General features: G+C 37.8%; 1 protein-coding gene across 2 annotated transcripts in view; it reads left to right on the top strand.

Annotated features, from left to right (window-relative positions):
- The window catches only part of PAN3 (PAN3 poly(A) specific ribonuclease subunit), a 158,656-nt gene that overhangs the window by 23,068 nt on the left and 108,952 nt on the right, over positions 1 to 26,636 (top strand). For both annotated transcript variants that reach the window (XM_011958276.1, XM_011958281.1), the window contains exons 2-4: positions 12,247 to 12,368; positions 14,828 to 14,894; positions 16,192 to 16,262. In XM_011958276.1, coding sequence (XP_011813666.1) covers positions 12,255 to 12,368; positions 14,828 to 14,894; positions 16,192 to 16,262 — 252 coding nt within the window. In that variant the 5' untranslated portion in view covers positions 12,247 to 12,254. The remainder of the gene's footprint in view (positions 1 to 12,246; positions 12,369 to 14,827; positions 14,895 to 16,191; positions 16,263 to 26,636) is intronic.

Genomic DNA, 26,636 nt, shown 5'->3' with positions numbered 1-26,636 from the left:
AAAAAAATGCTCAGCGTCACTAATCATTAGAGAAATGGAGAAATGTAAATGAAAACCACATCGAGATACCATCTCATACCAGTCAGAATAACTGTTATTAAAAAAAGTAACAGATACAGGTGAGGTTGCAGAGAATAGGGAACATGTATACACTACTGGTGGGGAAAACAGTTTCGTGATTTCTCAAAGAACTTAGAATTAGCATTTGACCCAGCAATTTCATTTTGGGTATATACCCAAAGGAATATACATTGTTCTGTCATAAAGACACATGCATGAATATGTTCATTGTAGCGCTCTTCACAATAGCAAAGACATGGAAGTGACCTAGATGCCCATCAGTGGTAGACCAGATAAAGAAAATTTGGGGCATTTACACCACGGACTACTGCACAGCCATAAAAAAGAACAAGATAATGTCCTTTGCAGCAACATGGTTGGAGCTGGAGGCCATTATCCTAGATGAACTAATGCAGGAGGAGAAAACCAAATACCACATGTTCTCACTTATAAGTGGGAACTAAACATTGAGTATACATAGACACAAAGAAGGGAACAATAGACACCGGAGCCTTCTCTTTTTTTTTTTGAGATGGAGTTTCGCTGTTGTTGCCCAGGCTGGAGTGCAATGGCACAATCTCATCTCACTGCAACCTCTGCCTCCCCGGTTCAAGCGATTCTCCTGCCTCAGTCTCCTTAGTAGTTGGGATTACAGGCATGCACCATCACACCTGGATAATTCTGTATTTTTCGTAGAGACGGGGTTTCACCATGTTGGTCAGGCTGGTCTTGAACTCCCGACCTCAGGTGATCCTCCTGCTTCAGCCTCCCAAGGTGCTGGGATTATAGGTGTGAGCCACTGCGCCCGGCCAATACTGGAGCCTTCTTGAGCAGGGAGAGTAGGAGGAGGGTGAGGAAGGGAAAAGTACCCATTGGGTACCGTGCCTATTACCTGGGTGACAAAATAATCTGTATACCAAACCCCTGCCATATGTAATTTACCCACATAAGAAACCTGCATGTATACCCCTGAAACTGAAATAAAAGGTTTTTTTAAAATGTTTAGTTTTTATTTTTGAGTCAGAGTCTTGCTGTATTGCCCAGGCTGGAGTGCAGCAGTGTGATCTCGGCTCACTGCAACCTCTGCCTCCTGGGTTCAAGTGATTCTCCTGCCTCACTCAGCCTCCCTCCCAAATAGCTGGGATTACAGGTGTACGCCACCACGCCTGGCCAATTACTGTATTTTTGTTAGAGATGGCGTTTCACTATGTTGGCCAGGCTGGTCTCAAACTCCTGATCTTGGGTAATCCACCTGTGGCCCCCTCCCAACGTGCTGGGATTACAGGCATGAGCCACCATACCCAGCTTTATTTACTCTTTATTTTAAAAAGATAACTATAGTAGGCCTTTGACTTCTAAGGATGGAAATGGGGAAATCATTTGGAACAGTCTTGACTATAGTTGAAGGGAGTAACGCTGAGGATATAGTTTAGGGCAGTGGAAATGAATTAGAGGGGGGCACATTTTAGAGAGATTTGGTGAAGCAGCTACCTGGGATGCATAAGGGAGAGAAAGGAGGCAAAGATAACTAAGTTTTTAGATTTAAAGTACTTGTCACATGTCTTAGAGACTTTACTTAGTAATAGGCAGTTGAAAATGTGAGTTAGGAGATTAGGGTTGAGTGAGATGAATGCAGTGTAGTGATTTTTGAAATGTTTGAAATAAGACAAGGTTTTAAATCTCAACTCTGGTACTGTCACTAAAATGAGGAATAACCATATATATCTTAAAGAACTGTTGGGATTGTGCATATAAACCTGTCAATAAGTAATGCTTGGCATTATTTTATCTGTCTGTCTAATCTGTCATAACTAGAATTGAATGTTTCACAGCAAATGGATGAAAGTTTAAGAGGGAGAGATTGATGCATTTAGATTGCTGGAAAGTTAAGTACTTGAGCTATATCGTTAGTTCTTTATGGAATTACCTCACTTCAGTTGTGGCATAATCTTTTCTGTACTTCTATTGAGAATGAATATAAAAAGTGTTTCAAGAAATCTTTCAGTTGTCTTGAAGATGTCATGGTGTTCAATGTTCTTTATGGAAAAATCCTTGTAATAATTTCTTCAAAGAGTTTAGTATTAGGAAAAATGGTTTTTGCTCAAACAAATTGGTATTTGTTATTTTACTAAGCAAGCAATTTTTAAACTTCTGTTTTCTCTTTTTTTATCTTGGCTATTTCAAAACGTCTGAGCTTAATGTTTGACTGAAATATTTTTATTAACCTGTATTTTTAGTTTGACCTATATTTAATCTTTTATTATATGGCTCTGTTGTATGTTTTCGGGGGCGGGGAGCTTACACAACAGAAATTTATTGTCTCAGGTTTGGAGGCTGAAAGTCTAAGATCAAGGTGTTGGCTGGATTGCCTTCTTCTAAAGGCTGTGGAGGATAATCTATTCCATGTCTCTCCCCTTAGCCTTTCGTTTGCTGACAGCCTTGGACGTTTCTTGGCTTGTAGAAACATCTTCCCAGTCACTCCTTTCATCTTTACTTGATGTTTTCCCTTTGTGTGCATCTGTGTTCAAATTTCCTTTTTCCATAATGTCACCAGTCATATTGGATTAGGGCTGCCCCAATGACCTCATCTTTAATTACATCTGCGGTGACTCTGTATTCCAATGAGGTCACATTCCAAGGTACAGGGGATTAAGACTTCAACACAGGAATGTGGTGGGGGTTCGGGGGACCTTTGAACTTCTAACAGTTGTGTGGTTAAACAAATGAAATAATAACCTAAAATGCCTTATGGAGCTTCGGAGTGAGGTAGGGAATTGAGAATTTGAACTTGTTCTCTTTATGACTCTCCACAGAAGCTTTATCATAAGGGCAGGAAGCACAGTGTTTATAGTCATTAATTGCCATTTTCTGACAGTTCTCTTTGACTTTTTTTAGTTTGTGAACTTTCAGAGGAATTCCAGCTCTTCAAACAGACAGTATGTCTTGTCCACCTGCTTTGAATTTGAGTCTTTTCTTACAGCTTCTGTGGGTTTTGTAACAGATGTGTAAAATACTCTATCTCACTTTTTTTTATCATTTATTTTAAAATTAAAAAGAGAAAAACCTACATGGAAAGTTTTTCCTAACTCTATTACAAAGAGCATATTAGTGTTTCATCAGAAAAAGCAGGCTACTTTTTGCAAATAAATAAGTGGATTTGGCACCTAATATCAACTGGGCGTGCCGGTATACAGAATTATTATCACAACCACCTTGGAAAGTAGATGCCACCATTTTCGTGTTACAGAGGAAGAAACTGAGACTTAAATACACTGTTGGAGGTTAGTAGTTGACAACTGGCTGAAACAGACGTCATGGTCAGTATTTGTTAAAAGTCTATGCTTATTCCACAATCCAATAAAGGAAAGGATGGTGTGAGTATCTGCTGAGGGGTAGAGGAGCCCGTTTCTTGGGCCTGCACCCAGTGTACTGTCCTCTGGCATCTCTGAGGTCTGTTTCCTCACTGGAAAAGTGGAGGCAATTGGCCGGGTGCCATGGCTCATGCCTGTAATCCCAGCACTTTGGGAGGCCGAGGCAGGTGAATCGCATGAGCTCACTAGTTTGAGACCAGCCTGGGCAACATAGCGAAACCCCACCTCTACTAAAAATACAAAAAATTATATGGGCGTGGTGGCGCACACTTGTAGTCCCAGCTACTGAGATGGAGGTTGCGGTGAGCTGAGATTGCGTCACTGCACTCCAGCCTGGGTAACAGAGTGACATTCCACCTCAAAAAGACAAAAGCATTTAATTGAAAAATTAAATGTTTCTACAAATGTGCTAGGCTGGGCTCAGTGACTCACGCCTGTAGTCCCAGTAATTTGAGGGGCGGTGGAGGGAGAATTGCTGGAGTTCAGGAGTTTGAGGCTGTGGTGAGCTGATTATGCCACTGCACTCCAGCCTGGGCAACAGAGGGAGGCTGTTTCTCAAAAATCACAACTTCTTGCCACCAAGCTTAAAAAAAATAACCTAACAAAAATGTGCTATTAGATTAAGGAATACCAAAAAGTGAAAGGTGTGCATAATTACAGATACATAAAGTGTAGTTACAGATAATTTAAGGCCGAGTGCAGTGGCTTATACCTGTAATCTCAGCACTGTGGGAAGCCAAGGCAGGAGGATCACTTGAGCCCAGAAAGTTTTTTTTTGACACCGTGTCTTGCTCTGTCACCCAGGCTGTAGTGCAGTGGTATGATGACAGCTCACTGCAGCCTCAACTTTCTCAGCCCAGGAGTTGGAGACCAGCCTGGGCAACATAATGAGACCCTGTCTCTTCAAAAAAAAATACAAAATAAATTCAAAACAAAACAAAGCTCAGATAATTTAGATTAGTAGATAGTACAGAAATATGTGAACATTTAAAGGTTTAAATACTGTAGTTGAAGACAGCAATAAAAAGTCAAAAGGAAGTTTTTTTTTGGTCAAATGAATGATATAAATAGTATCTTAAGAGGTAAAGGTTTTTTTTTTTTTTTTTTTTTTTTTTTTTGAGACAGAGTCTAGCTCTGTCGCCCAGGCTGGAGTGCAGTGGCGCGATCTCGGCTCACTGCAAGCTCCGCCTCCCAGGTTTACGCCATTCTCCTGCCTCAGCCTCCCGAGTAGCTGGGACTACAGGCGCCCGCCATCTCGCCCGGCTAGTTTTTTGTATTTTTTTTTAGTAGAGACGGGGTTTCACCGTGTAGCTCAGGATGGTCTCGATCTCCTGACCTCGTGATCCACCCGTCTCAGCCTCCCGAGTAGCTGGGATTACAGGCTTGAGCCACCGCGCCCGGCCGAGGTAAAGGTTTTAACAACTTGGAATAATTGGGGAATACTTTCTAGAGAAGGGGGAATTAAAAAATAATGTTTATGAAGACCTGTGAGAAAAGATGCTAGATACTTTACATAGATTCTTTCACTTGATTCCACACTGCAACCCTATGAGTGAGATGGTATTTAACCTCTTTTTTCAGGTGAAGAAATGAAATTTACAGTTACTTGCTCATGCTCATATAGTATGTAAATGGCACAAGTGGGATTCAAACTCAATGTGTAACTCCAAGTATTTTTTCTTTCGCATCATACCTGAGTCTTGAATATGTATATTATAAATTGATTATACTCTAGATGGTAAAGTGTGGAGATTTTAAGCATATAATGAGTATATCATTGTGACTGGAGGAGAAAGTTCAGTCATTATATGATTCTTGTGAAGATCTTATGGTAGTTGTATACTTTTATTACTTTAAGCCATGATCTTTAATCTTTTGTAAATATTGGTGTAAGGTATTCAGTTTTTTCCCTAGATGGATACTCAGTTGTCTTAAGTCCATTTACTGAATAATCCCCCCTTTCCTCTACTAATTAAATAAAAAGTTTTATTGGCCAGGCATAGTGGTGTGCGCCTGTAGTCCCAGCTACTCAGGAGGCTGAGGTGGGAGGATTTCTTGCTTCAGCCCAGGAGGCAGAGATTGCAATGAGTTGAGATTGCGCCACTGCACTCCAGCCTGGGCAACAGAACTGTCTCAAAAAAACAAAAAATAAAACAAAAAAAACCATTTATTGAAATATGATTTACATGCTATTAAATTCACCTATTATAAGTACAATTCATTTATTTTTAGTAACTGTATAGAGTTGTACAGTTTTTTAAAAGAACTTTAAGATATTATTTTTCATAACAATTGAAGTTTTCTAGGTAGATGATATTATTTTCATTTTATAATTGATGGCATAATCTGCATTTTACAAGCATTTTGCCCAAGACTTTGTGGCTAGTAAATGGCAGAACCGAGACTCAAACTCAGCACCTTTTAGGAAGTATTAGTATGATAGTTGAGGACAAATTGTTGAGGATATGCTAGTGTCAGACTCAGAAGTTTGGATTTCATCCTTTAGCATGAGCATCACCAGCATCTTCTCTGTAATGCCCTACTCAGCACTTGTAGATGGGTACTTTTTGGAAAGTGTCTTCTGTGATGGAATTCTTGTTTCTCAAGATGCTCCATGTGGAAAGGGTTCGCTAGTCAAGTAAATTTGGGAAGTACTCTGTCTTCTTTTTGGATTGTGACAATTCACATTGTGTACACACATCCTGGGAAGGTGTACAGTAAGGAAATGGGGGTTTACTTGTTTTTACTCATTTTCCTCCAGAATTTTCCAAGTTTCTTGACCATTGAAGACCTTTTTTTTTTCTTTTTGAGACGGAGTCTCGCTCTGTCGCCCAGGCTGGAGTGCAGTGGCCAGATCTCAGCTCACTGCAAGCTCCACCTCCCGGGTTTATGCCATTCTCCTGCCTCGGCCTCCCGAGTAGCTGGGACTACAGGCGCCCGCCACCTTGCCCGGCTAGTTTTTTGTATTTTTTTTTAGGAGAGACGGGGTTTCACTGGGTTAGCCAGGATGGTCTCGATCTCCCGACCTCGTGATCCGCCTGTCTCGGCCTCCCAAAGTGAAGACCTTTTGAGTAATACTGCTCTAGTATGATGTTTTTGGAGAGTTAGACTCAATTCATTAAGAGGGGTTTAAGTGTGAAGAAGAAAATTAAGCTGCAAGATTGGAGTTTTTAAAAAGTAGGTTATTATTGTGTACATTTATCTGTTAATAGTTGTAAGGTAACTGCTGACAGATGCAGAAGTTCTTCCTTTTTTTTTTTTTAGACCGAGTCTCACTCTGTTGCCAGGCTGGAGTACAGTGGTGCAATCTCAGCTAACTGCAACCTCTACCTCTCAGGTTCAAGCGATTCTCCTGCCTCAGCCTCCCGAGTAGCTGGGACTACAGGCACGCACCACCATGCCTGGCTAATTGTTGTATTTTTAGCAGAGATGGGATTTCACCATGTTGGTCAGGCTAGTCTCGAACTCCTGACCTCGTGATCCTCCTGCCTCGGCCTTCCAAAGTGCTGGGATTACAGGCGTGAGCCGGTGCGCCCGGCCGAAGTTCTGATTCGTTAGGTATAGGATCCTTTGGTCCAAAGTATGAAATTTTGTCTCTTGATTTATACTTGTATTTCTTTTTTTTTTCGGTGGAGATGGGGATCTTGCTGTGTTGCTCAGAGTGGTCCTGAATTCCTGGGCTCAAGTGATAATTCCACTTTAGCCTCCCCGAAAGTACTGTGATTACAGACATGAGCCACTGTGCCTGGCCTTATTTCTTTTAAAAATTTGAAAGGCTGTTCAATATAGTAGCAAGATTACTTTTATGTCCCAGGTGGCGGAACTTGCAGTGAGTCGAGATCATGCCACTCTTTCAGTCTGGGCCACAGAAAGACGAGACTCTGTCTCAAAAAAAATGAAACAAAACAAAAACAAAAAAGTGACTTGCAAACTATTAGTCCATGGAAATAGTGTGAAGATGTACTTAAAGTGGCTTGCAAAAATAAAGGATTGAAGCACTGAAAAATTCCTGATGATCTATTCTCGGTAATTAAGGTCACTCACATATGTTACACTTAAGTAATTTAAATTTAAAAGTATTCTACATGCATTTTCTCATTTTTTTGTTTGTTTTTATATTTTTTTTGAGATGGAGTCTCGCTTTTGTTGCCCAGGCTGGAGTGCAGTGGTGCGGTCTTGGCTCACTGCAACCTCTGCCTCCCGGGTTCAAGCGATTCTCATGCCTCAGCCTCCCAAGTAGCTGTTATTATAGGCGCCCGCCACCATGCCCGGCTAAATTTTTTATTTTTAGTAGAGATGGGGTTTCACCATGTTGGCCAGGCTGGTCTCAGACGAACTCCTGAGCTCAGGTAATCTGCCTGCCTTGGCCTCCCAAAGTGTTAGGATTACACGGTGAGCCACTGTTCCCAGCTATATTTTCTCTTTGAACACTTGATGAAGTAGGTTGGATATGTGCCTGTTCTTGGTAATTAAATTAATATATTTATGATCTATAGAGGATGGAATAATGTATCATTGGTTAGTGATTTTTCCTAACTGCACTCCAAGTATCTATTCCTCTTTTCTCCCTTCCAAAACAAGAAAAGTCAAATGTAGGTATATGTGTGTGTGGAATGTTTACTTGAAAAAATAGTAATTTTAGGCTGGGCACAGTGGCTCATGTCTGTAATCCCAGCATTTTGGGAGGCCGAGGCGGGTGGATCATGAGTTCAGAAGTTTGAGACCAGCCTGGTCAAGATGGTGAAACCCCATCTCTACTAAAAATACAAAAACTAGCTGGGCGTGGTCGGGAGCACCTGTAATCCCAGCTACTTGGGAGGCTGAGGCAGGAGAGTCACTTGAACCCAAGAGGCAGAGGTTGCAAGCACGCCACTGTCCTCCAGCCTGGGCGACAGAGCAAGACTCCATTTCAAAATAATAATAATAATAATGATTTTAATCATTGATTACTGGCTATGTCAGCACTCCCTTGCCACCTACCGCTGTTTTTGGTTAAGTCCAGTCAGGTGTTTCCTCTGCTAGGGAGCATAAGGCTTCTTCTATCAAAGTTGTGTATCTGAAAGGAATATATACCAGTGTTAACATAGTGAAAATCACTACCAGAAATTTGTGTGTTTATTGGGACAAATTCTGTTTCTTAATGATAAGGTGTTATTATAAGGTGGAAAATTTATAATATGGTTTTACTGTCCTCTGATTCATTAATTTTACCAATATTTCATTTTGTTTATGTGCGGTGGACCTTGCTTTCGAGGAACTTAAAAATTCTACTAAGACAAGATATTGACCATAGATATTTGAATTCTTGGCATGTTCAGTAATTGTTCTATTGGCTTGTACAAAACGTGAAAAGAGAGAAAATTGGATTTGAAATTTAAAAATATAATAAAAACCTTTGAAGTGAAAAGCATTTGAAATAAAGATGCTATATTGGAAAACAATTTGACTCTAGAATTGTACTCTATTTTGGAGTAACAATTCTATTTTATTAGGAAAATGTGAAGAGTAGATGCCTTAGAGAATGGAGGAACCTCTCTCCCCTTATGGATTGCTCTATCATCCTCCTCCTCATCATCATTGTGAAAATAACTACGTTGTAAAGAAAGTCATAAAAGACGAACGTCTTTATTTTTTTTTTCATTTTTTTTGAGGTGGAGTTTCTCTCTTGTTGCCCGGGCTGGAGTGTAATGGTGCGATCTTGGCTCACCACAACCTCTGCCTCCCAGGTTCAAGCGATTCTCCTGCCTCAGCCTCCCAAGTAGCTGGGACTACAGGCATGTGCCACCATGCTTGACTAATTTTGTATTTTTAGCAGAGACGGAGTTTCTCCATCTTGTTCAGGCTGGTCTCGAACTCCCGACCTCAGGTGATCTGCCCACCTTGGCCTCCCAAAGTGCTGGGATTACAGTTGTGAGCCACTGCGCCTGGCCGAATGTCTTTCTTTTAACCAGCCACGTGACACAAAATTGTTAACATTTTGACATATTTAGTCATTTTTTTCTGTGTATGTGTAAGCACACATAATACCGTCAAATAAAAACGTGTTCTCCTTTCACTTCACATTGTAAATGGTTATTACACTAGAAAGGAACAAAACTTGCTCCCATTTTCTCTCTACTACATTCTCACACAACACTTTTGACACCAGATGTGTGGAGTTTTTTTCCCATACCAGCCAATTCTCCAATTCTCTGGTTACCACCTGGGTGTCCTACAATTCAATTATGATACTACCTGGAGTTAGTGCAGACTCCAGAGGTTAAAAGCTCAGTCACACAAGACTGCTCTCCACTTCAGATACCAGTGACATTTAGCGGGTCCCCAGATTATACACACTTCTATCTGACTTGGCTACAAATTGGGAGTTCCCATGACCCCTCCTCAGGTTTGATAATTTGCCATGATGGCTCATGGAACTCAGGGAAACACTTGCTTGACTGGTTTATTACAGAGGATACAGATGAACAGTCAGATGAAAAAGTAGATAGAACAAGGATCTTTTTCCTCTGTGGAGTTGGGGTGTGCCACCCTCCTGGCTCATAAATGTGTTCACTGACCCACGAGCTCCCTGAACCCCACAGGTGAGAGATTTTTATGGATGCTTCATCTCACAGGCAAGGGAAATTATTAACTCAACCTGTAGCCACTCTCTCCTCACTGGAAGATGGTTGGGTAGGGCTGAAAGTTCTAAACTTGTAATCAGGACTCGGTCTTTCTGTTGACCAGCTCCCATCTAGGTACCTAACAAAAGTCACCTCATTAGAACAAGAGATGCACCTATCACCCTGGAAATTCCAAGGGATTTAGGAAGTCTGTGTTAAGAACTGAGGTCAAAGACCAAAAATTTGAACCAAAGATGCTCCCAGCACCAAGTATTTGAACAAAGATGCTCCTAGCACCTATCATTTAGGAAACAAGTTTTTCTAGGAGCTCTATGCCAGGAACTATAGATGAAGACAAAAGAAATATGTATTTCTTTCACAGTATGACAGATATACAGTTGTTTAGTCTTTATTATCATTTTGTGTAGCAGTTTATTACGGACAATTTTAAACTTTGATAAAAGTAGAGAGGATGGTGTCATCCCTGTTACCCAGCTTCAACAATGATTGATATTTTCCCAGTCTTACTTTGTCTGTCCTTCTATTTTAGTTCTATTTTGCTGAAATATTTTAAACATATCCTGGACATTAATTACCATGACTTTGAATTATTTCATGGTAGTTTTTCAGTGGATTTACTTAATCATTATTCTGTTGTTAGACATGTCGACCTACAAGGAAGAAGCTGAGGCAAAATTAATATAAATAGAGAGTCAGCCAGGCACAGTGGCCCTGTAATACCAATACTTAAAGAGGCCAAGATGAGAGGATCACTTGAGGGCAGGAGTTCGAGACCAGCCTGAGGATCATAACAAAATCTCATCTCTACAAAAACAGAAGAAAAGTAGAGAGTTTATTTGGGCCAAACTTGAGGATTGCAACCCAGGAGCACAGAATCAAGTTGCCCTGAATATATCCTCTGATTAGCGGTAGTGGATTTTTAAAGCTAAAATAGGGGGACAGGGAGTGAAAGTGTGTCAGGAATTCTCATTGGCTTACAGAAATTAACACTGATTCAGCTATATGTTGTTAAGCTGTAGAGTGATGGTTACAGTGTCCAGTGTGGCATTACTAGGTTAATTTATAGCTACTTTTGGCAATAGCAGGCAGTTTCAAGAGATGAGCACGTAGCTCAAAGTGGTGAGTAGGCTGTGGCTGCTGTCTCATTTTAATACCTCTCAGGGCCTGATATTAAAAGGGTTTGCATTCTTCAAGTAATAAATAGTTCTTTGTTTTTTCCCATTTCACATTGTTTCTAATTCCTTGTTAAAGATGAACTTTTTTATATATATAAATATTTAGGTGTTTCTGATGAGATTCTTCAGCCATATCCTGAAGTTGTAATCACTAAAAGATATGAACCATTAAAATAAACTTTTTATAATTGTAAATGCAGTACATTTTCATTATGGATGTTTTGGGAAATAAATTTAAAAAAGAAGAAAATTAAAATTACCTCATTGTTTTTCAAAGAGACCCAACATCCCTTCTATCCACATTTTTGTAGTTTGCTTCTTACTGGGGTTAAAGGGGGTTTCTCAATGACTGCCTGGAGAAGAGCAAGCCTACTTGCAGCCCATCTTATTGCTAAACTGGCAGATTAGAAAATAGCTGCATGCTAAGTACTTATTAGGAAGTAACATCTAAGACACAGCGTCCCGTTGATTGCCCTAATAGTCTTAGAGTCCTTCAGTATTGTCCTACCCTAAACTCTAAAAAGAACTGTCAGTATTCCTGAATTCCATCCTATTGCTACCTCTGCAGAATTTTTTCCCCCTGAATTTTGAGTTAGTGTGAATCTGCTGGTTTGTTTCAAAAGATGTGTTGTGAGAAACTGTCTTGAGAAAATTGCTTCTGTTTACCATCCAGTGGTTCACAGGAGAAATTGTCCTTTTACTGAGTTCAAGAAAGAAAATTTGATGAGGAAACTGGAAATGCAGGTGGTAGAAACTTAATCATATTGTGTCTGGGGGCTATTTGGTGATTCATAGAAAATAAATTATTTCTGTGGGAAGTAATTAGTCAGCTTGAGCACTGTTTAACAGATTTCTAGGGCCAAGCCAGTTTTATTTGATCCTGCCTTTTATAAACTGGTAAATAAAAATAAGTGTGATAGATTTGAGACTTTACAACTTATGTAGGAACACAGTAGTGAAATCAATGTTTCATCCTCTGAAATAATTTTAAATACTTGAATTTTCCTTCTCTTTCAGTTCCAGGAATGGATGGAGGTGCTTTAACTGATACAAGTCTCACAGATTCCTATTTTAGCACCAGCTTTATTGGAGTCAATGGATTTGGAAGCCCTGTAGAAACAAAATATCCCCTGATGCAGGTATCCTCAGTATAAATTCATATTGCACTGTGAAGTTGATTCTAGGACCAGGGGACATGTAGAGTCTTCATTTGTTCCTACATTTATTGAGTGGGAGGTGAGATTTTAGGAGGCAGTGAGATGGGTGAGATGTAGGTAAACTATCTCCCATGGGGTCAGAGTTAATGAGAGCTTTTGTAAGTGGGGGTTTGGTAGGGTTAGGGGCAAGAGTGGCGGGAGTATGTAGAGAGGGTAGAGACTAATTACACTTGTGTGTTTTGTTTGTTTGTTAGTTAAACTTGGTAGTGATAACAATTTTGTTTTGTTTTGTTTGTTTTGTTTTGTTTTGAGACGGAGTCTTGCTCTGTCGCCCAGGCTGGAGTGCAGTGGCGCAATCTCAGCTCTGCAAGCTCCACCTCCCGAGTTCACGCCATTCTTCAGCCTCAGCCTCCCGAGTAGCTGGGACTACAGGTGCCCACCTCGTCCGGCTAATTTTTTTTGTATTTTTAGTAGAGATGGGGTTTCACCGTGTTAGGCAGCATGGTCTTGAACTCCTGACCTTGTGATCTGCCCACCTCAGCCTCTCAAAGTGCTGGGATTATAGGCGTGAGCCACCACGCCTGGCCGATAGCAATTTTAAAATAATGTTTTGAGCGGATTATACATGTATTATAAAAGTGAAGTTACAAAAGGGCCTCCCTTCCATTGTTACTCATCACTTTTCCAGTTAACCTTCCTAGAGGTAGCTGCCATCACTGGTTACAAGTTTCCTGTGTATCCTCTCAGGAATACTCTTTGCATTATAGAAGCATAGTGCTAGTTTTATTTTGTTTGATGCTTACAATGTTAAATTGAAAGTCATAGTACTTGGGGCATTTTACATTAAAAATGTCTTTGAATTTTTTTTAACCCCACTTTGTTGTTTTTTGGCTCTTTTTTTCCCCTTTATCATGTGGCTGCATGTAATGCTTAGGAGATTTGTTTTTAGATTAGTTTTCGTTGATTAGTATTGCACAATTTTGTAGAATTGGAATAAAATTGGCAAGTATTCTAGTGTTTTTAATTGGAAAACTGCCATAATAGTAAAGGCAACGTATTGTCCTTTCTGTGATGTACTACTGGATGGTTTTCTCCATTATTACAATATGATATTTGAACACATTTACCTCTCTCTCTCTCTCTCTCTCTCTCTCAGCTGCGCCTAACAAGAAAAAGGTGTGAGGAATCAGGTAGATGTCTCTCTCGAGACAAGGTCTTGCTGTGTCACCCAGGCTGAAGTGCAGTGGTGCGATCATGGCCCACTGCAGCTTCAACCTTCTAGGCACAAGTGATACTCCTCTCTTGCCTCAGCCTCCTGAGTAGCTAGGACTTACGGGTGTGTGCCACCATGCCCGGCTAATAAAAATAATTTTAGCAGAGATGAGGTCTGTGTTGCCCAGGCTAGTCTCAAACTCCTGGTCTCAAGTGATCCTCCTGCTGTGGCCTCCCAAAGGAGGTATTACAGGTTGGGATTACAACCATGAGCCACCACTCCTGGCCTGTTGTTTATACTTCAAGCTGAACTGATTTTAAGGGTCTGTATGAAACCAATGCTTTTTTGAATTATTTTAACTTTTATTTATTTCTTGTAGCTATGCATTCTAAAGGTTGTTTATAAACAAACACGCACAGCCATATATAGAAATGGTTATGTTTTATGAACAATGTAACTAGTTTATTGTATAGTTGTACCTTCTTTTAACTGCCCGTGAGCCACAATTTCAGGTACTTTTTAATATATATTTTTGTATTAAAATTACCTCAGGAGCTTAGCTTTTTTCTTCTCTTTTAAAATTATGCAGACATTAAATAAGAAGTTGAGCAAACAGATTCAGGACTCTAGAATTAAAGCCAGAGCTAGAAATTCCTAACTTATAATTTTTAAGGCATTGAGTTAGATGTTATATATGAGACAAGGATTTGTGGGCATGGGATAAAGGGCCTTACAAGATGGAGAGACCATACAGGCTATGGAGTGAGTCCAGAAAGCATAGAACGTGTTTAGAGAACAGAAAATATCCTACTTTTATAAGCTGTATAAGGTGTATGAATGATAGTACAAATCGAGAAAGGATATTAGAGCATTTACTGTTTTTATTCATAGTGTATACCCTCCTCAGTGGATATTGGAATTTATGTTTTTCACAGACAAGGAAACTTAATTATGTGTTTTGCCCAGGCTAATAAGTTACGGAAGGACAATTCAAAACAGGTCTGTAGCTTTGGCTTTAAATATCTGGGTAGCGAGTGAAATTTTCATTTCATGTGGTGGTTTTTACATAGTTGTAATCCAAGCAGTAACATTTATAGGAAGACTAGATTATCAGTAATGTGAACAGTAGATTGGAGGGGAAGAAGCGAAGAGAGCCAGTCTTAATTGGTTGGATACTTTTATTTCTGTATTCCTCAGTGATGTTATAAATACATATTTTGTTTTTCAGAGAATGACTAATAGTAGCAGCTCCCCAAGCCTTCTAAACGACAGTGCCAAGCCATATTCAGGCCATGGTAAGACCTGTTCCCTTTTGCTTGTGTGTGTCTGTGTATATATTTCTTACTCTAAAAGTAATATACAACCATTGTAGAAATGTTGAAAATTGTAAATGGGTGTGAAGAAGAAAATAAAAATTATTATCTTCCCACTCAGATCTAACTATTGAGATTTAGCTCTCAAGCCAGGCGTGGTGGCTCATGCCTATAATCCCAGCACTTTGGGAGGCTCAGGTGGGAGGATTGACTGAGCCCAGGAGTTTGAAACCGACCTGGGCAATATAGCAAGACCATGTCTCTATTATTAAAGAACAGTCAGTGTATAAGTTACGTAAAAAAATTTTGTCAAGCTATTTTGTTAACATCTTGCCCTTTGCACTATTAGTTATTTAATATTAAATTCATGTTGATTTTAATGAAGGTGAGTCTGAAAAACCAGGAAGAAGAAGGCAGAGAAATGAAGCAGCAGTCTATTTGTACTGCATTGTGAAGAGATTTAAGGTTCCTTTACATAAGAGCATTTAATATATTTTTTAGGATTTAGCAGAACATGTAATGAGATTAATAAATAAAAAATTAAAGCTCAGAAATGAAGATAAATATTTCAGTATATCTCATGCATGCCTTTTCAGAGACTCTTCTCATTTGTAAAGTGAGAAATAATTAAGATATATAATTTTGTTTGTAACTTCTTTCTGCAGAGTAGTGGAATTTTGAACCTACAAAATCTTTGGATTTCATGTTTGTGTTTTGAAAAATTTATTACTTCTGTCTTTACCAACTTAATATTTTTATCTTTTTGGTAATAATATCAAATATCTGGTGATAGACTTTAAAATATGGAATAGTTTGTAGAGTAGCTGGTTTTAAAGCCTTGCTGAGGTGTTGAAATCCAAGACAGGATCTCTGAGAGTCTGTGGTTGACACCGTCCCACCCCCCCACTCTCCTTTTTATCCTTCCCAAGATTTGGTCTCAAGATTATAAACCTTTATTTACTTTAGGTCAACTTACTGCCTTCATAAACACACACAATAGTATGGTTAAGAGGTTTTTTTCTCTATTTGATTTTTCTTTTGGTTCTAGTCAAATACATCTATCCTGATCCATATAGCTTTTGAATATTTGAGCAAATTAGTTCAGCAGTTTGTGTTTCATTTGCTCAGAAAATATTTGAACATAACTGTGTGTTAGATACTAAGTTTAATTATTGTGTCATTTGACCTTTTTTATATAGGCATTGTCCAGTTAAACAGTTACTAGATTTGTGGGTTACCCGAGTTTTATGTGTGGAAACTTATGTAACTTACCTTTCAGATCCTCTAACTTCACCTGCTTCATCCTTGTTTAATGACTTTGGTGCCCTCAACATCTCTCAGAGACGAAAGGTAGGTGAAATTGAAACTCGAATTAAACTAAATGGAATTTAGAAGTGATGTTGGCATTGTTACCTATGTAGTGTCAATGTTTTTGTAAGTGGAGGGAAAGCTTTTTGTGGGCTTTAGTGTTTTTCCTGCGTTTTGTTTATCCTTTTTCTTTATCTTTTTATATGTGGAAATTTATTTGATCTCTGCATGGAATAGAGATTTTGTGTGAAGGGATGAAATCCTGCTTATTTTTGTTCATTTTATTTATCTCAATGTATTCTATTTTTAAGATAACATCTAATTTAATGTTATAGTTGCTGTTAATGTGACCCATTGTAAGCATATTCATCATGTTTAAACTTTATTTTTTGATGGCTTTATCTAAATTTCAAAGATTCTTCCCTAATTTACTCCTCATTACAAGGCAAACTTAAAATTTTCAACTTTTCATAATTGGCCCAACAGTTTAAAAAGTTGAAAATCTCTTCACATTAGAGATTTAATTTTATTTGGAATTTAGATTGATAGACCATATATGGATTTTTGAAGTATTTTATAAGGACTGATGTTGTGACAAGCTGAATAATTTGATGCCTTTGAGTCTTAATGAGAATCTTGTTAATACTAATAATCATCTAGAGAAGATAGTCTTTTTTGGTTAGGACCAGTAACAGCTAAAGATGTTAAAGAGGTTGTAAATCTTGGTGGAAGTTGTTATAAAGTTGTAACATTGTTTCCTAAGTAATGGAAGAAAGACCCAAAATTTAATGAGAGTAATAAATATAAAATTAACTAAAGCTCAGAAATGAAGATAAAATATTTCAGTGTATCTCATGAATATTAAATTTTAGAATAGCTGATATGAACTTAAGATACTTCTAAGGAGGATCTGATCAGCAGGTAGTATAAAATGAAATAAATTCAAGAAGGTGGCGGTGATGGCTTCACGGTGTGTAGTTATCCCCAAACTCATTGAATTGAATACATTAAATATGTATAGCGTTTTACATGTCAATCAGACCTCAATAAAGTAGTTTTAAAAATTCAGAAAGACTAGATTTTCTTAAGACAAAAAAAAGTTACGAGGACCAATATAAATTCTATTAAAACCTCATGTATCTAATGTTATTTCCATTTTGAGACGGATGAGAATGAGAAGGTAATTACAAAATGCTTTTTAGCAACTAGAATTGATAGACTGAAATCCATGGGTTTAATTTAATGGATTTCCTTATAGGCTCTTATCATGGATAAATTTACTCTTGCTTTACATACTTTTCTTATAAACTGGAATATTTGGTTTCTAAATCCATATGTTAGAAGTAATAATAAGAGTTGCAGGCCGGGAGCGGTGGCTCACACCTGTAATCCCAGCACTTTGGGAGGCCGAGGTGGGCAGATCACAAGGTCAGGAGATCGAGACCACGGTGAAATCCCGTCTCTACTAAAAATACAAAAAATTAGCCGGGCGCGGTGGTGGGCGCCTATAGTCCCAGCTACTCAGGAGGCTGAGGCAGGAGAATGGCGTGATCCCGGGAGGCGGAGCTTGCAGTGAGCCGAGGTCGCGCCACTGCACTCCAGCCAGCGGGACAGAGCAAGACTCCGTCTCCAAAAAAAAAAAAAACAGACCCAGGACAATAAACAAAGCCTGACAATGTGGAAGCAAGCAGTAAAATACTGAAAAGCAAATACAACCTGGAAATCAAGTTATCTAGAGCTTTTTACGGGAAAACAAAGTTTTTAAATTTTCTTAGGTATTTCCCTAATGACTTTTTCTCATTTAAAAAATAATAATCAGTTAACTTGACTGGGCAAGGTGGCTCAGGCCTATAATCCCAACATTTCGGGAGGCCAAGGCGGGAGACTTGCATGAGCCCAGGAGTTTGAGATCAGTATGTATAACATACCAAGACCCCATCTCTAATAAAAATTAAAAAAAATCAGTCAGGTGTGGTAGTACACACCTGTAGTGCCAGCTGAGGTGGGAGAGTTGTTTGAGCCTGGGCGGTTTAGGCTGCAGTGAGCCAAGATCATGCCGCTGCGCTCCAGCCTGGACAGCAGAGTGAGACCCTGTCTCAGACCAAAAAAAAAAAAAAAAATCAGTTAATAACTGGCATTTCAGATTTCTAATATAAGAGGTTAGTGGGATGTGTCTTAAAGTGGAAATATATGATTTAGAGCTCCTGACATTTACTTTTGAGAAAATAATGAAAATTATTAGAAATTGAGAATATGTAGTACCTATTCTTTTTATAATTTATTATAAAATAAAATGTTACTAGAAATTTGAAAATAATAAAATGTTACTAGAAATGTGACCTACATATTTGGAGAGACATTAGAATATATCCAATGGAAGCAGACTAATATAGAAAAATGAGCACTCTACTGTGGTATTTGAGGCCCTAGATCTCCCATTTTGTGACCTTTGGCCAACTTTCTAGGCTGGAATCATCCCATCTGTGAAATGCAGAGCATGACCTTATCATTACCATAGTTGCTGTGGTGTCATTCATCTCTAAAACTTAATGTCTGTCTAAATTGAAAGCATCCACATGTCCCTTTCTACCTAGAAATTTGTGGTTCATATATTCATATAGCTTGAAGGACCATATTTTTCTTGCCATTTATGTTTAAAATGATGTGTAATCTAGGGACACAGAGTTTTTCCAGTAGTGAGCAATGTAGTTAGAATCTATGTGGGTACAGGTTGCATATATTTTAAAATTGTTAATGGTTAAGTTGAGAAGGTTTCAAATCTCAAAATCTCTTTACATTAGAGATACTCTTGGCATAGGAGTATGGCATATTACCCGTAGTGAATTAACGAAGTAATTTTAGTGGAAGTAACTCAAAATTATGTGAATATCACAACTCCAGATTTATCTCAGCAGGCTAGCATGATTACTTAGTGATACTTTGTTTTATAATGATACAGGAGAACAGATAGTTAGACTATGCTTACCACTATATCATAGCTAGTGAGGTAAATTATTTTCTGAAAATCTCAGTTGGGCTAATCTCTGAACCAGATATGCTAACTTTTGCCTGTGGGATTATGTGATTTACTGGGGTCAGATTAGTCAGGTATTTTTATAGTAGGCAGTTTTACTGTATGCTATGTGGACAAATTGAAAATGAAGGACTGAATTTTTTTTCTTCCGTAAAATCTAATTGGAGATGTAATACATGAACCTACAAGAGAACATTTACTCAGCAGCATATTAATTAGTGCCAATTTAAATATTTGATGATCACCAGGTAGCAAAGAATTCTCCAGATCCTGAAGAATTTCTGGAGAAAAGATGTTTTGAATTGGGTTTTTTGTGGATGAGAAATGTATAGAGGCAAAGATACCTAGGCAAAAGGTATGCTTGCTTACAAGTGATAGAGGCAGGAGCTTTAGTAAACTCTGATTCTTCTCCATTCTGAGAATCATAGATAAGCTAAGAAAATATGGCTGAGGGCCTTAGTATCTTTAGGAACTTCAAGGAAAATATGGGATGTGAAAAATAGTAGAGTCTGTTATGGTGGCTCATGCCTATAATCCCAGCACTTTGGGAGGCTGAGGCTCGAGGATCACTTGAGGTCAGGGGTTCAAGACTAGCCTGGACAATGTAGTGAGACCTGGTCTCTACTAAAAACCAAAAACATTAGCCAGGAGTAGTGGTGAATGCCTGTAGTTGCAGCTACTCGGGAGGCTGAGAGGTAGGAGGATGACTTGAGCCCAGGAGGTGGAGGTTGCAGTGAGCCATGATCACTCCAGTGCACTCCAGCCTATGTGACAGAGCAAAACCCTGTCTCAAAAACAAAACAAAACAAAAACAACAACAACAAAAAAACGGTACAGAAGGGTCACAGCCGTATATCTGGGCTGTATAACTGTTGTTAACTATGTGAGAAACTTGTGTGGTGAGAATGTATGCCTTTGGCCAGTATTACTCATAATGTGTCATGGGACCAGGGCTAGTCTAGAGACTTGTCTGTTAGGAGATAAACACTGAAAATAAATGTCTAGAGACTTCTGTAACAATTTGATAATACCGTGACATTCAAATATAGAATCATTTTTCTAGTAATTTATCTTTATTTTACAAAATTATAGGACCATGATGTATAGGAGTTTTTTTAAAAAGTAATCTTTTTTGATGTTTGAGAAGCACTGATTTTCTTTTATTTGCCACATTAGGAATGCCTAATTTTATAGATAGAAAAAGTAACCATTATTTGAGTTTTGTTAAATGTAGGAGTTAATATACAAGAGATTATTACATGAGTAAACCTTAGTAGCAAGATAGATAAAATTAAATTTGAGCACTGTTACGAGAAGAAGTAGTTTTGTGAGTCACTGTGAATCACAGATGTGATCTAGACAAGCATTAAAATTTCTGATGAGAAATTATTTGGGAACAAAGTATCTTTACACCAGAGTTAGATGTTGGAATACGGATATTCATAAATGAAGTGGTTCAGTGCTGTGATATCTTGCTAATGATTCTTGCTAAGACAGAAGTTTTTATGTAGGGCAACCATGTATGATTGAGGCAAATCCTAGGCAAAATGAGAAATCTTTCAAATTTGTGTCTAGCTTTCTCCTTTTATATCTTTTTTCTCCTTTTGTATCTTGGCTTTCTCCTTTTATATCTTTCTGGGCTATTGCCCTTCTTCACCTTTTTTTTTTTATTCACCCTGTCACATTTTATTCAGCTTCCCCCTACTTCTTCCATTTATTAAAGCAAAAAATGATCTGATACCCATCGTTTGTATTTCTTTGGTTTACTTTAGTATATTGTTTCAGTCAATATGCAGTTTTACCTGGATATTGGTATTACATTTCTAATACTGAGAGAACAGATTGTCACTCTGTAAATTTTTTTAAGTTTTAACGTCAAGTTAAATTCTTTGGGGTTAGGAGGCAAAGACTTTTGAAGTATCATGTTTATTTCTTCTGTTCTTGCTTTTAAAGCTTTTTGTTAGGACTAGGGAAGTGGGACCAAAGGGACTTGGCTGGTTCATCTGCTGATAGCTTATTTGTGAGGAGATGTGGTTGTTAGAGGTACAGTTCTGGATTATTCTGCTTGAGAGAAAAATTCACCAGCAGTACTTTTCTCTGCTTTCTTCTTTGTTGGAACCTAGATTGGGTCTCCTTTTTGTGCTGCTCTTTATCTTAAGAGCACCCATCTCTCTTAGAAAACTTACTGATGATAAATATTTTATGTTTTCTGATTAACTTGACATTTAAAAGTTTTCTTACAGCATTTGTATTCTAAAGTCTTTCTTTGAAAGATAATTTTTACATTATTTCTACTCTAGGCAATAAAATATGGAATAACAAGGACTAGAGCATATTTACGGTAGAGTTCTTTTATGGAGAAAGATAAAGTAAATTTGGAGAAATTAATGTGAGTGTAGCATAGACAATTTGGAATTTAAATCTTTTCTTAATCCTGCTGATGGTTAGGCTAGGCCTTTTTGCCATATTAAATCAAGTATTTATGTCAGAAGAAAAAGAAAAGGAGAAAATGGAGAAGACATTGAAAGATAACAAAATTTTAAAAGAGATTACAATCTAAATTTAATCTGTAAAACAATTGTTTTTAGGTTCTTTATGTATGTTCTCAAAGAAATAATGCCTTACTTGGTATGTAGATTACCAGTAAGCCACATCAGTATTTTTTACCCATTGAGTATTATTCAGTATTGTTTCTGGAAAATTGTGGCGAGAATTCCAAATTAATGTCCTCACAACTATTATGCTCTGAAGTCACTAAACATTCATTCACCTCCACTTGTCAAGATGGAGGATGGAATGTGTGCCATCTCAGCCTAAGCCAGGTTTAGGTGAACTTTTAGGGTTCAAGATAGATATGTTTTCCTATGGAAACTGACACAGTTGTTGGAGTCCAAGTTCAGGGTGTAGGGAAGACACCCACGCGTGGTTCCTGTTTATAGCTTACTTAGAGCCTCTTGGAGAATTTTAATTTCTCAAAGAACAAACAGCAGGAATGGTAATAACACGGCAGTATTGAGTAGTGGTTAAGGCTCTAGGGTTTAGAGTTAGGTGCAAGGCAGTCAGGATTGAATTTGTATTGCTTCACTGATTATCGTTGTGTATTCAACATAGTAAACCTTTTTGTTTCTTCATTTGCCAGATGAGAATGTGGTACCTACTATGTAAGGTTGTTTTGAGGACTAAATGGGATGTGTTACCTGGCACAGAAATGGTGACTATTATTGGTAGTAGCTAATAAGTAGTGTTGGTCAAATTTCGAACTTTTCTTGGAAATTGTTAACTGTTGTGAAATAAGTATTCCTGGCTACTCACTCTGGATTACAATTGTCCTCTGGAAGTGTGGTTCTGTAGCTGCTCTGAGGATGTCTACCTTTTCTTTGAGATGTTCAGACCCCCTCCTCCCCCAGTATTAATTTTTTGCCTTCTTCCTCACAGAAACTTCTTCCTGTTTGCTTCTCAAACATGTCCTCCAGATTATGTGAAAATCCATCGGGGGTTTCTTGCAATGTAATTGCAGACAGATAGAAACTTGATTTTATTTATATGAATGATGATTTTCTGTATTTGTTCCAGATAATATGGTAAACCTAAATAATTATTTTATAAATTAAATGTTTTATATTTTATCATATCATCTAGTTATGTCAACAGTTCTTTGGGAGAGATTGTTTTTTCTGTTTTGGGAAATGGAAGTTTGAGAGATCAAGTAATTTGCATAGAGTAATATAAATTACATAGGGCAATATGAGAAGGGTAAGTTGACTGAATTTACTACAGGGTGAAAAATAGTCCACTGGTAATATGGAGAGGAGGAGATAAAACATCATTTAACCTTATGCCTGCTCCTTTTTCCACTTAAGTGATTTTTTTCGGTGTAAATTTCTGTGAAAATGATTTCTGGAGCAAGAGTAGACAATTTAATTTTTTATAATTGACAGACAACTTTTCAGAAATGCAACACATTATATTCCAACTCATAGGGGCTGGTTTTTCTATAGTCTTGAAAACACTGGCCTATAAAAATCTTTCATATTTTTGTAATTTCACAGGCAAAAAACCTTGTTTAAATTTGTTGGTGTTGTAGACTTCTCTTTTATGTTTATTGGTCATTGGTGTTATTTTATGTCCTTTGCTCATTTCTTATTGGGCTATTTTTTAAATTCATTCTAAGAGCTCTTTGTACATTAGAGATGTAAATCTCTTCTATCAGATGTTACAGTCTCCCTCCATTTTGTTGTTGGTCTTGAATTTCACGAGTAATTTATGCTGTCAGTGTTGAAATGTCATGCTTACTCTGTTTCTGTCATACTATGTTTAAAATAGAAAAATATTAAGCCAATTTTTGTTAAAATAACATGAAACTCTCTGATACAATGAGTTAGTAATTTGAATATAAAGGACCATCATTGTTTTTTATAATTAATTTGAATACACTGTGATTTTTATTGTGAATGATCTCTAGTAATCAGTTACCCTTAGTAAATGGCTGTGTGTTCTCTCTTTTCTCTGCTTTTTACCTGGTAGGCTTGAATGTTCTTCCTGTTGGTTATCTCCAGCCTCAGTCTATTCTTTTCTTAAAATATACAAGTAACATTAGATTGAAACGTGCTAAAAATATGATAGTTCTTATAGGGAAAGACTTTGAGAGTTGACTTTCCTTTCCTGCTAAGTAAAGAGTATTCGTGGCTGAGTTTCCAGGACTGGGTTGAGATAAAGATGTACTTTGGAAAGAACAGATTAAATTTTGTTTTAACAAGTGTGAGGTTCAACCATGTACTTCCTGTACTTTATTTTAATTGGCACTTTTTGTGCAGTGACCATTTGTTTTTGTTGAATCAAGAAAGCTTCCTCTAAATTCATGATTGTAGGAGAATTTTGTTCTGTTGATTGATTTTTAAAAAGAGCTCTCATGAGTTTGTTTTGGAAGCCTTTTTTTAAAGGTCTGTGTGGTAGTATGGTGTTTGATGCTTTATCATATTTAAACGTGAACTGAAATTTTTGTATGCCTTTTATATACAGTTTGTAATACTCTTGGCTATACTCATCATATAGCTTTGAAGATTTTGAGTTCTTATACACAGTAATGGTAGTTTAAGTAAGACCATGGTGCATTTACCACTTGAACCTACAAACTAGTAGATCATTCTAAGGTTAGCTGGTTGGCTTCTTTACACTCTGGTCATTCTATTTGCAGTTTAATAGCTGATATTTAGGGGTCTAACATTATTGATAGCTCATCCCTATTTTCCTAGGTAGGTTTGCAGAATGAATTAGTAAAGGTGAACTTAAAATTCTCATCCACAAACATGCTAGCCTAAGCTCCAAGTTAAATGTAACCAAAACCATGTGGTTTTCCCCAACTCTGTTTTATTCCCAAGATTTGTTGTCCTTGTATTTTGAAAATGGGGAAGGAGAACTTTTAAATTCTAGTTATTTGAATGAAGTCTTTATCTGTTCTCATTGATTCCATCCATGCTAATTAAATATAAAAAGATTTATTCATTTGGGTATTTGTAGTTGGTTATCTTAGGTTTAGCTAGAATGACATTGAGATTGTAAAATGTTAAGAAATATTACAGAATGTGGAATTGATTTCTTTGAGTTGGAGATGAGATGTTATAGTTAAGAGGACAAGTGTTGGAACCCTACTTTATGTTAATTTTGAGATAATAGGCAAGTTATTTTAACCTCTTCTCAGACTTACTTTTATCATCTGTAAAGTTGGTATAAAATAGGCGCTATGTCACAGAATTATGTGAATTAAATACGTTAATGGACATAGTGTTTGTAGTGCCTTGTACTTGTCAAATGGTAGTTATTGTTATAGTCTTCTATTATGATCTGCAGTTTAAAAGTTTAATTATGTACAAGACTGCTTTTCATTATTTACCATCTTTGTTTAAATTCAATTATAATAAAACTCATTTTTGAAAAAGTGTACACATACAAGTTGAATAAAATGGAAACCTTTTGCTAACAAGCCAGTAGACATTCTGGCAGCTACATAGTGACAGCTACGTGGGAGACTGAGGTGGGAGGTTTGAGTTCAGGGTTTTGAAGCTGCAATGAGCTATGATCGGGCCACTGTGTTCCAGCCTGGGCAACAGAACAAGACTGTTAATATAATGAATGCATTTGGTAAGGGACTGAAATTGATAGAAAACTTTAATGTTCATTACAATTGATTATCATGGAAATAACTTTCTCGTTTAAAAAAAAAAAAATTGGCCTGGCATGGTGGCTCATGCCTGTGATCCCACCACTTTGGGAAGATGAGGTAAGAGGATTGCTTGAGACTAGCCTGGGCAACATGGTAAGACCCATGTTTAAAAAGAAAAAAGCCCTCATGAGATGGCTCACACCTTTAATTCCAGCACTTTGGGATCCTGAGGTGGGTAGATAACTCGAGCCCAGGAGTTTGAGACCAGCCTGGGCAACATGGCGAAACACTGTCTCTATGGAAAATACAAAAATGAGCTTGACTTGGTGGTGCACGCCTGTAGTCCTAGCTACTTGGAAGACTGAGGTGGGAGGATCACCTATGCCCAGGAGGTTGAGGCTGCAGCGAGCTGTGTTTGCACCACTTCACTCCAGCCTGGGAAACAGAGCAAGACCCTGTCTCAAAAAATACAACAACTTACTTTCACTCAAAATATTTTAATAACTTTGGCATGCTATTTTATTTCTTTGTATCTGGTATGTATTGTGGTTCCAGTCTAAAGAACAAGGATATAAGAAGTTGCAGTTGGTGTTCCAGTTCTTTAGAAATTCAGTGTGCCCTTGCATAGCAAGATCTTCCAACTGATTTTATTTTTGGTAGCATAAAATCCCTTTGTAACACTGAGATTTTAAGAACATAAGTAAAGACTGCTTTGTAGACTTCTTTAAATTACTATGTAGATAATGTTTGTCCCCCTCAATGACCTGACTCGTAGCAGAAGCTACAAATATGTGTATATGTGTTTATACATGTAAGTTGTGTTCTGCTGTGTTTGATATTATTTTTCTCATTTTTTACTTATTTTTATTTTTTGAGGGGCAATGTCTTACCCTGTTGCCCAGGCTGGTCTCCAACTCCGACTTCAAGTGATCCTCCTGTCTCATCCACCCAACTTAGCTGGGACTACAGGCACATGCCACCATGCCCAGCTAATTTTTTAAAGTTCTGTGGAGACTGGGTCTCACTATGTTGCCCAGGCTGGTCTTGAACTCCTGGTCTCAAGTGATCCTCCTGTGTCAGCCTCCCAAAGTGCTGAGATTACAGGCATGAGCCACCTCACCTGGCCCAATGAATGACTTAAATGACATTTTAAAATGATTTATGTTTTATTAATCAGAACATCTTTACAAACTTGAAAAATAGTAGTATACAAATGTGAAAT

This window comes from Colobus angolensis, unplaced genomic scaffold (genome assembly GCF_000951035.1).
Source record: "Colobus angolensis palliatus isolate OR3802 unplaced genomic scaffold, Cang.pa_1.0 Scaffold113, whole genome shotgun sequence".
NCBI classification, from domain to species: Eukaryota; Metazoa; Chordata; class Mammalia; order Primates; family Cercopithecidae; genus Colobus; species Colobus angolensis.
Note: the sequence above shows the minus strand (reverse complement) of the source record. Positions and strands in the feature narration are given on the sequence as shown.